The 11,456-nt window shown below is 36.0% G+C and overlaps 2 protein-coding genes across 4 annotated transcripts; both read left to right on the top strand.

Annotated features, from left to right (window-relative positions):
• Positions 1 to 493: 493 nt before the first annotated feature.
• On the top strand, positions 494 to 5,053 carry LOC139994687 (pre-mRNA-splicing factor ATP-dependent RNA helicase PRP16-like). Of its 2 annotated transcripts, none has more exons than XM_072017574.1 (2): positions 494 to 4,035; positions 4,729 to 5,053. In XM_072017574.1, the coding sequence occupies exons 1-2, from the start codon at positions 659 to 661 to the stop codon at positions 4,808 to 4,810; spliced, it is 3,459 nt and encodes a 1,152-aa protein (XP_071873675.1). In that variant the 5' UTR covers positions 494 to 658; the 3' UTR covers positions 4,811 to 5,053. The 2 variants fall into 2 exon arrangements, with proteins under 2 accessions (XP_071873675.1, XP_071873674.1); XM_072017573.1 differs by lacking the exon at positions 4,729 to 5,053 and adding an exon at positions 4,186 to 4,371.
• Positions 5,054 to 6,908: 1,855 nt separating this feature from the next.
• Positions 6,909 to 11,449, top strand: LOC139994623 (pre-mRNA-splicing factor ATP-dependent RNA helicase PRP16-like). Of its 2 annotated transcripts, none has more exons than XM_072017458.1 (2): positions 6,909 to 10,450; positions 11,144 to 11,449. In XM_072017458.1, exons 1-2 carry the CDS (start codon positions 7,074 to 7,076, stop codon positions 11,223 to 11,225), a joined length of 3,459 nt encoding a protein of 1,152 aa, XP_071873559.1. In that variant the 5' UTR covers positions 6,909 to 7,073; the 3' UTR covers positions 11,226 to 11,449. The 2 variants fall into 2 exon arrangements, with proteins under 2 accessions (XP_071873559.1, XP_071873558.1); XM_072017457.1 differs by lacking the exon at positions 11,144 to 11,449 and adding an exon at positions 10,601 to 10,786.
• Positions 11,450 to 11,456: the final 7 nt, after the last annotated feature.

Genomic DNA, 11,456 nt, shown 5'->3' with positions numbered 1-11,456 from the left:
AAGCTGCAGGTCTACAGTCCTTTATAATATATATTAGTGAATTTACAATTTTGAAATATAAAATAGATAAATATAAAATAAATATAAAATAAATATAAAATAGATAAATATAAAATAAATATAAAATAAATATAAAATAGATAAATATAAAATAAATATAAAATAAATATAAAATAGAAAATTATCTTGCCGAAAATTCATTTCACAAGTAAAATTTTTATTTACATGAATAAAAGTTACAATAGATGAGATGTTCATAATGTATTCAGATGAATATGTAATAACTAGTAATAATAATTTCTAAGGAATTTAATGAATTGCTTATTAATGGATGTCATTGAGTGTATTTTTTCTCTTACTATAGTTCCATTCATAGATCATGAAACTAATTTTGTTTTAGTTAGTTAGTTAGTCAGTTATAAGAGGGCGTCTAAAACTTCGTGTTTACAAGAGGGCGTCTAAAACTTCGTGTTTACAAGATGGCGTTTAGAACGTAGCGTATGTAAGGTGGTGTCTAAAGGATAGTCTCTAAAACGTAGTGTCTGAAACGTAATTTTATACTATAGTGTTGTATTGCACATATTTGCTAAAAAATAACTACTTTGTGCGCTATTAAACGTATAAAATTTGAGTAACGAATATTACTCAGTGTAAAAAGATGGATACATTAAATGAGTCGAGTTTGTATAGGTTAGAAGGGACTGAGAAAAATCAAGCAGGAGGTTTGATTATTCGGAAGAAACCCTCTGATCATACATTTAAAAAGCCTCAGGTATCTGTCTTGGGTCTTGACAAACTTGCAAAACGAAAAAGGCAAGAAAATTCACAGGAAGTTAACTCATTGAAATCTGAATCTAGTTCACCAAAATCAGAGATTAAGGAAAGAAAATACAGATCTTATGCTGAAGAAACTCCAACTCATACTGGTGGGGTGAATACTGAGGCACAACGAAGATTAGAATCACGATTAAAGCATCAAAGATTGAGTGCACAGGACAAAAATCATAGACACAATTATAAGGACAAGGATCGGAATAGAGATAGGGATAGGAATAGGGATCGATACAGGGATTCGGATAGAGAAAGAAGCAGAAGCAGAGACAGTGTTAGAGATAGTAGTAGACAAACACCCTTAAGGTTTAAAGATGAACCTCAAACTCCAATATTTAAAACAAAAGATTCAACATCTAAAAGTAATTGGGACGATGACGAAGATGAAGAACCAAGAAAATCCAGTTGGGATCATCCAACACCCAACCTATACAATATTAAAGATGGTAGAGACAGTGTTAGAAGTGAATTTACGCCTTCGTATAAATATAACCCTTGGAATAAAGATCGAAAAGCTAGTGGTGCTACACCTAGCATATTTGGGGAAGAAAAAGACCTGTGGGACTTGTGGGAAGAAGAGCAACAAAGACTGGATAGAGAATGGTATGCCTTGGATGATGGAGAAAATCATGCGTTTGCTGACGTTTCTGAAGAATACACCCGTAAAAAGGAAATGGAATTGGAAGCAAAAAGACAGAAGCGTCTTTCCGCACAACAGCGACAGATAAATAAAGATAACGAATTGTGGGAACGTAACAGAATGTTAACATCTGGTGTCATAAGTTCTTTAGATCATGATGATGATCCTGATGATGAAGGAGAAACCAGAGTACATCTCTTAGTCCATAATGTTGTTCCACCATTTCTGGATGGTCGAATTGTATTCACTAAACAACCAGAGCCTGTTGTACCTGTACGTGATCCTACTTCTGATATGGCACTTGTAGCAAGAAAAGGGTCGGCCTTGGTACGAGCATATCGTGAACAAAAAGAGCGGAAAAGGGCGCAAAAAAAACATTGGGAACTAGCTGGAACTCATATTGGTAATATCATGGGTGTACGTGATAGACACAAAGATGATAAGGAAGATCCAGGTCAAGAAACTGACTTCAAAGCTGGACAAAAATATGCGCGTCATATACGAGATGAAGTTACCGGAGAAGCTAAATACAGGTCCATTCAACACCAGAGGAGGAGTCTTCCAGTATTTGCTGTACGACAAGAACTGTTAAATGTAATTAGAGAAAACAGTGTAGTAGTTATTGTTGGAGAAACTGGCAGTGGAAAAACAACACAATTGACTCAATATCTTCATGAAGACGGTTATAGTCGGTACGGTATAATTGGATGTACACAACCAAGAAGAGTAGCAGCTATGTCTGTGGCAAAAAGAGTTTCTGATGAAATGGCTACTGCTTTAGGAGACAAAGTTGGTTATGCTATTCGTTTTGAGGATTGCACTTCAAAAGATACCGTCATTAAATATATGACTGATGGTATTTTATTAAGAGAAAGCTTAAGGGAAGGAGATTTGGATCGATATAGTGTAATTATCATGGATGAAGCTCATGAAAGATCTTTATCTACTGACGTCTTATTTGGTTTGTTGAGAGAGGTTGTAGCCAGACGACATGATCTGAAATTGATCGTAACATCCGCTACAATGGACTCTAGCAAATTTTCAGCATTTTTTGGAAATGCTGCAACATTCCAAATCCCAGGTCGCACATTTCCAGTTGAAGTATTACACTCCAAGAATCCAATAGAAGACTATGTTGATGCTGCGGTGAAACAAGTATTACAAATTCATTTGCAACCTCGTTCAGGCGATGTATTGGTCTTTATGCCCGGTCAGGAAGACATTGAAGTTACTTGCGAGGCTTTGAAAGAACGTTTAGCAGAGATCGAATCTGCTCCTCCACTTTCCATTTTACCTATTTACTCGCAACTGCCCTCGGATTTACAAGCTAAAATTTTTCAACGTTCAGAGGGAGGTTTACGAAAATGCGTTGTAGCAACAAATATAGCCGAAACTTCATTGACTGTCGACGGAATTGTATTCGTCGTGGACTCGGGCTATTGCAAGTTGAAAGTTTATAACCCACGAATTGGTATGGATGCCTTACAAGTATATCCAGTGTCCAGAGCAAATGCTGATCAAAGAGCAGGAAGAGCAGGACGTACTGGTCCTGGTACCTGTTACAGATTATACACGCGAAGACAATATTTAGACGAACTACTATTAACTGGAGTTCCAGAAATACAGCGAACCAATCTGGCAAATACTGTATTGTTACTGAAGTCTTTGGGTGTTCAAGATTTATTGAGTTTTCATTTTATGGATCCTCCACCACAAGATAATATATTAAATTCTTTGTATCAGTTGTGGATTTTAGGTGCATTAGATCATACAGGACGTTTAACGCCTTTGGGACGACAAATGGCAGAATTCCCTTTAGACCCGCCACAATGTCAGATGCTTATTGTTGCTTCTCAACTCGGTTGCACTGCAGATATACTTATCATAGTTTCTATGCTGTCAGTGCCTTCGATATTCTACCGACCCAAAGGTCGCGAAGAAGATTCTGATTCAGCTCGAGAGAAGTTTCAAGTACCAGAGTCTGACCACCTAACATATCTAAATGTGTACAATCAGTGGAAGACGAATGGTTATTCCAGCTCTTGGTGTAACGCTCACTTTATTCACGCGAAAGCTATGCGGAAAGTAAGAGAAGTTCGACAACAGCTGGAAGAAATTCTGAAACAACAAAAGATGGAAGTTGTAAGCTGTGGCACGGACTGGGACATTGTACGGAAATGTATTTGTTCGGCATACTTTCACCAAGCAGCTCGTTTGAAAGGTATTGGCGAATACGTGAATTGTCGTACTGGAATGCCATGCCATCTTCATCCGACGTCAGCTTTGTTCGGTATGGGGTTCACGCCAGACTACGTGGTGTATCACGAACTTGTGATGACTGGCAAGGAGTACATGCAATGTGTGACTGCCGTTGATGGCCACTGGCTAGCCGAATTGGGTCCTATGTTTTTTAGCGTAAAGGAAACTGGACGAAGCGGACGAGCAAAAAGACGACAAGCCATGCAACATTTACATGAAATGGAAGGGCAGATGAAAGAAGCGGAAGAAGAAATGAAAGCTAGAGCGCAAGAACAACTTGAACGTGAACAAGCTTCTATCAGGAAGTAAGTTTCTTGTGTTTCAAATTTATAATGCATACAGTATCTCATGAAAGTATTTGAATTACCATAGAAAGCTTAATATAAGTTTTTTATAGTATTTATCTGATATTTTGTACCATTAATTTTTACGATATTATTTTATATTGTTTACAGAAAGGAAATATTGACGCCAGGTATCAGAGAACCGGGTACACCTGCTCCATATCGTAAAACTCCACGTAGATTGGGGTTGTAATTGTTCATATTTTCAATGAAATGTATGAATGATTTCAATGAAATGTAAATATAAGACTGCGTGGTGCATCACGAACTTGTGATGACTGACAAGTAGCACATGCAATGTGTGACTGCCGTTGATGGCCACTGGCTAGTCGAATTGGGTCCTACGTTTTTTAGCGTAAAGGAAACTGGACGAAGCGGACGAGCAAAAAGACGACAAGCCATGCAACATTTACATGAAATGGAAGGGCAGATGAAAGAAGCGGATGAAGGAATGAAAGCTAGGGCGCAAGAACAACTTGAACGTGAACAAGCTTCTATCAGGAAGTAAGTTTCTTGTGTTTCAAATTTATAATACATACAGTATCTCATGAAAGTATTTGAATTACCGTAGAAAGCTTAATATAAGTTTTTTATAATATTTATCTGATATTTCGTACCATTAATTTTTACGATATTATTTTATATTGTTTACAGGAAGGAAATATTGACGCCAGGTATCAGAGAACCGGGTACACCTGCTCCTTATCGTAAAACTCCAAGTCGATTGGGGTTATAAGTGTACAGATTTTCAATGAAATGTAAATATAAAATTTGTTTTATTGGGTTGGCAACTAAGTGATTGCGAATACCACCATCATTAGGTGGTAATGACAAAATCTGTAATCGTTTAATTGCCAAACCAATACAATATGTAGGAATAATGTAAAATTTGTTTTATATATAATATGTAGGAATAATGTAAAATTTGTTGTTTTACAATATGTAGGAACGATGTAAAATTAAAAAAAAATACAATAAAAGCTTTTGTACAGAGGCATTTTTTGAGTATAGATCATTACAAGAAGCCCAATTTCTCTGTAGGTACCAGCAACTACAGCAAGTAGCTTTGATAAATATTTATTTTCCATTTCTATTAAATTTATCAAGCTGATATTCTCAACAGGTTTGTATACTAGCCGAAGAGGACCTTCCATAAAATATTCCAATGTAGAATCTTTTTTCCATGTTTGCTTAGCTAAATTCTCAAAAAACTGTCCATATTTTCGTAAATGTGTAGAACCTGCAGCTTTGTATATGGTCTCGTCCTTTTTCGAATTCCATGCTGATGATTCTATCATTATTATTTCGTATATTTGCTAACGTTAATCGAAATATGTTAAAATACTGATTTCAAATAAATAACATGTAAAATGTATTTTTCAAATTTGTAACATATCTTTTGATAATTCACATATGTTTTAGTACCATCCTATACTTTTTCAGCATCACTTTCAAGCAGTACTTTCTTTAATTACTTTTAACTACTATTATGATACTATCATTTCTTACATATTTACAAAAAACAAAATTGGAAAGTGGATATCATGAAATGTTGATAGCTGATAGTACTGCACTGTACAGACTATACTGTACCGTCTGACCAACGAGTTGAGTCACAAGTAAATAAAACCACGCCTAGGATAAAGCCTAGGAAAAATAGGGTTGCATTTATGTATTGACGTATTGTGTGAATTGTCCAAAATTTTGGAGAACTTGGCGAGGTTACAGCAGATAAAGTGCTTCAGCACTCTGCTCGCATTTTAACTTCAAACAATTCAAAAAGCTAACTCGACGTTTAAATGAAGAAATACACACGGAGAAAAATTAACGCGAACAATAATTTGTATTTAAGACTGAATTATAATAGATTGAATTTTTTAATTTAAAAAATTTTTTAATTTTTAACAAAAATTTACGCTTTAATGAAATTTACTTAGATTCTGTGCTCAGCGTGACGGTTCTAGCCATTTTACGATTCAACGATTTTTAGCTTCTTGGGTTACTGAATAACCTATTTATCTACTCGAATTTTACGTGACAATCTACGATTTGTTTGTTATCCAATAACATAAGTTGCCATTAATGAATACTGATAAACATTAATTTGATTGGAGTTTATAATATTAGAAAGCGATCGATTTATGCCTTGACAGTGTTTCTTCCTACGATAACGAAAGTAAATACGAAATTTGAAAACGATCGCAATTATTACTGATTAATAATTTTGATATTTAATCAATAAATTGTTAAATAAACTTTTGTTCGTTGCCACGCTGTTGCGCAGTTAAATTCGGCGCGCTAGGTTTTACCCTATTATAGCACAAGATATTCACGCCAGAAGAAGCTGCAGGTCTACAGTCCTTTATAATATATATTAGTGAATTTACAATTTTGAAATATAAAATAGATAAATATAAAATAAATATAAAATAAATATAAAATAGATAAATATAAAATAAATATAAAATAAATATAAAATAGATAAATATAAAATAAATATAAAATAAATATAAAATAGAAAATTATCTTGCCGAAAATTCATTTCACAAGTAAAATTTTTATTTACATGAATAAAAGTTACAATAGATGAGATGTTCATAATGTATTCAGATGAATATGTAATAACTAGTAATAATAATTTCTAAGGAATTTAATGAATTGCTTATTAATGGATGTCATTGAGTGTATTTTTTCTCTTACTATAGTTCCATTCATAGATCATGAAACTAATTTTGTTTTAGTTAGTTAGTTAGTCAGTTATAAGAGGGCGTCTAAAACTTCGTGTTTACAAGAGGGCGTCTAAAACTTCGTGTTTACAAGATGGCGTTTAGAACGTAGCGTATGTAAGGTGGTGTCTAAAGGATAGTCTCTAAAACGTAGTGTCTGAAACGTAATTTTATACTATAGTGTTGTATTGCACATATTTGCTAAAAAATAACTACTTTGTGCGCTATTAAACGTATAAAATTTGAGTAACGAATATTACTCAGTGTAAAAAGATGGATACATTAAATGAGTCGAGTTTGTATAGGTTAGAAGGGACTGAGAAAAATCAAGCAGGAGGTTTGATTATTCGGAAGAAACCCTCTGATCATACATTTAAAAAGCCTCAGGTATCTGTCTTGGGTCTTGACAAACTTGCAAAACGAAAAAGGCAAGAAAATTCACAGGAAGTTAACTCATTGAAATCTGAATCTAGTTCACCAAAATCAGAGATTAAGGAAAGAAAATACAGATCTTATGCTGAAGAAACTCCAACTCATACTGGTGGGGTGAATACTGAGGCACAACGAAGATTAGAATCACGATTAAAGCATCAAAGATTGAGTGCACAGGACAAAAATCATAGACACAATTATAAGGACAAGGATCGGAATAGAGATAGGGATAGGAATAGGGATCGATACAGGGATTCGGATAGAGAAAGAAGCAGAAGCAGAGACAGTGTTAGAGATAGTAGTAGACAAACACCCTTAAGGTTTAAAGATGAACCTCAAACTCCAATATTTAAAACAAAAGATTCAACATCTAAAAGTAATTGGGACGATGACGAAGATGAAGAACCAAGAAAATCCAGTTGGGATCATCCAACACCCAACCTATACAATATTAAAGATGGTAGAGACAGTGTTAGAAGTGAATTTACGCCTTCGTATAAATATAACCCTTGGAATAAAGATCGAAAAGCTAGTGGTGCTACACCTAGCATATTTGGGGAAGAAAAAGACCTGTGGGACTTGTGGGAAGAAGAGCAACAAAGACTGGATAGAGAATGGTATGCCTTGGATGATGGAGAAAATCATGCGTTTGCTGACGTTTCTGAAGAATACACCCGTAAAAAGGAAATGGAATTGGAAGCAAAAAGACAGAAGCGTCTTTCCGCACAACAGCGACAGATAAATAAAGATAACGAATTGTGGGAACGTAACAGAATGTTAACATCTGGTGTCATAAGTTCTTTAGATCATGATGATGATCCTGATGATGAAGGAGAAACCAGAGTACATCTCTTAGTCCATAATGTTGTTCCACCATTTCTGGATGGTCGAATTGTATTCACTAAACAACCAGAGCCTGTTGTACCTGTACGTGATCCTACTTCTGATATGGCACTTGTAGCAAGAAAAGGGTCGGCCTTGGTACGAGCATATCGTGAACAAAAAGAGCGGAAAAGGGCGCAAAAAAAACATTGGGAACTAGCTGGAACTCATATTGGTAATATCATGGGTGTACGTGATAGACACAAAGATGATAAGGAAGATCCAGGTCAAGAAACTGACTTCAAAGCTGGACAAAAATATGCGCGTCATATACGAGATGAAGTTACCGGAGAAGCTAAATACAGGTCCATTCAACACCAGAGGAGGAGTCTTCCAGTATTTGCTGTACGACAAGAACTGTTAAATGTAATTAGAGAAAACAGTGTAGTAGTTATTGTTGGAGAAACTGGCAGTGGAAAAACAACACAATTGACTCAATATCTTCATGAAGACGGTTATAGTCGGTACGGTATAATTGGATGTACACAACCAAGAAGAGTAGCAGCTATGTCTGTGGCAAAAAGAGTTTCTGATGAAATGGCTACTGCTTTAGGAGACAAAGTTGGTTATGCTATTCGTTTTGAGGATTGCACTTCAAAAGATACCGTCATTAAATATATGACTGATGGTATTTTATTAAGAGAAAGCTTAAGGGAAGGAGATTTGGATCGATATAGTGTAATTATCATGGATGAAGCTCATGAAAGATCTTTATCTACTGACGTCTTATTTGGTTTGTTGAGAGAGGTTGTAGCCAGACGACATGATCTGAAATTGATCGTAACATCCGCTACAATGGACTCTAGCAAATTTTCAGCATTTTTTGGAAATGCTGCAACATTCCAAATCCCAGGTCGCACATTTCCAGTTGAAGTATTACACTCCAAGAATCCAATAGAAGACTATGTTGATGCTGCGGTGAAACAAGTATTACAAATTCATTTGCAACCTCGTTCAGGCGATGTATTGGTCTTTATGCCCGGTCAGGAAGACATTGAAGTTACTTGCGAGGCTTTGAAAGAACGTTTAGCAGAGATCGAATCTGCTCCTCCACTTTCCATTTTACCTATTTACTCGCAACTGCCCTCGGATTTACAAGCTAAAATTTTTCAACGTTCAGAGGGAGGTTTACGAAAATGCGTTGTAGCAACAAATATAGCCGAAACTTCATTGACTGTCGACGGAATTGTATTCGTCGTGGACTCGGGCTATTGCAAGTTGAAAGTTTATAACCCACGAATTGGTATGGATGCCTTACAAGTATATCCAGTGTCCAGAGCAAATGCTGATCAAAGAGCAGGAAGAGCAGGACGTACTGGTCCTGGTACCTGTTACAGATTATACACGCGAAGACAATATTTAGACGAACTACTATTAACTGGAGTTCCAGAAATACAGCGAACCAATCTGGCAAATACTGTATTGTTACTGAAGTCTTTGGGTGTTCAAGATTTATTGAGTTTTCATTTTATGGATCCTCCACCACAAGATAATATATTAAATTCTTTGTATCAGTTGTGGATTTTAGGTGCATTAGATCATACAGGACGTTTAACGCCTTTGGGACGACAAATGGCAGAATTCCCTTTAGACCCGCCACAATGTCAGATGCTTATTGTTGCTTCTCAACTCGGTTGCACTGCAGATATACTTATCATAGTTTCTATGCTGTCAGTGCCTTCGATATTCTACCGACCCAAAGGTCGCGAAGAAGATTCTGATTCAGCTCGAGAGAAGTTTCAAGTACCAGAGTCTGACCACCTAACATATCTAAATGTGTACAATCAGTGGAAGACGAATGGTTATTCCAGCTCTTGGTGTAACGCTCACTTTATTCACGCGAAAGCTATGCGGAAAGTAAGAGAAGTTCGACAACAGCTGGAAGAAATTCTGAAACAACAAAAGATGGAAGTTGTAAGCTGTGGCACGGACTGGGACATTGTACGGAAATGTATTTGTTCGGCATACTTTCACCAAGCAGCTCGTTTGAAAGGTATTGGCGAATACGTGAATTGTCGTACTGGAATGCCATGCCATCTTCATCCGACGTCAGCTTTGTTCGGTATGGGGTTCACGCCAGACTACGTGGTGTATCACGAACTTGTGATGACTGGCAAGGAGTACATGCAATGTGTGACTGCCGTTGATGGCCACTGGCTAGCCGAATTGGGTCCTATGTTTTTTAGCGTAAAGGAAACTGGACGAAGCGGACGAGCAAAAAGACGACAAGCCATGCAACATTTACATGAAATGGAAGGGCAGATGAAAGAAGCGGAAGAAGAAATGAAAGCTAGAGCGCAAGAACAACTTGAACGTGAACAAGCTTCTATCAGGAAGTAAGTTTCTTGTGTTTCAAATTTATAATGCATACAGTATCTCATGAAAGTATTTGAATTACCATAGAAAGCTTAATATAAGTTTTTTATAGTATTTATCTGATATTTTGTACCATTAATTTTTACGATATTATTTTATATTGTTTACAGAAAGGAAATATTGACGCCAGGTATCAGAGAACCGGGTACACCTGCTCCATATCGTAAAACTCCACGTAGATTGGGGTTGTAATTGTTCATATTTTCAATGAAATGTATGAATGATTTCAATGAAATGTAAATATAAGACTGCGTGGTGCATCACGAACTTGTGATGACTGACAAGTAGCACATGCAATGTGTGACTGCCGTTGATGGCCACTGGCTAGTCGAATTGGGTCCTACGTTTTTTAGCGTAAAGGAAACTGGACGAAGCGGACGAGCAAAAAGACGACAAGCCATGCAACATTTACATGAAATGGAAGGGCAGATGAAAGAAGCGGATGAAGGAATGAAAGCTAGGGCGCAAGAACAACTTGAACGTGAACAAGCTTCTATCAGGAAGTAAGTTTCTTGTGTTTCAAATTTATAATACATACAGTATCTCATGAAAGTATTTGAATTACCGTAGAAAGCTTAATATAAGTTTTTTATAATATTTATCTGATATTTCGTACCATTAATTTTTACGATATTATTTTATATTGTTTACAGGAAGGAAATATTGACGCCAGGTATCAGAGAACCGGGTACACCTGCTCCTTATCGTAAAACTCCAAGTCGATTGGGGTTATAAGTGTACAGATTTTCAATGAAATGTAAATATAAAATTTGTTTTATTGGGTTGGCAACTAAGTGATTGCGAATACCACCATCATTAGGTGGTAATGACAAAATCTGTAATCGTTTAATTGCCAAACCAATACAATATGTAGGAATAATGTAAAATTTGTTTTATATATAATATGTAGGAATAATGTAAAATTTGTTGTTTTACAATATGTAGGAACGATGTAAAATTAAAAAA

The sequence above is a fragment of the Bombus fervidus genome, chromosome 15 (assembly GCF_041682495.2).
Source record: "Bombus fervidus isolate BK054 chromosome 15, iyBomFerv1, whole genome shotgun sequence".
NCBI classification, from domain to species: domain Eukaryota; kingdom Metazoa; phylum Arthropoda; class Insecta; order Hymenoptera; family Apidae; genus Bombus; species Bombus fervidus.
The sequence above is the reverse complement of the archived record's forward strand: the minus strand, read 5'-3'. Positions and strand labels throughout refer to the sequence as shown.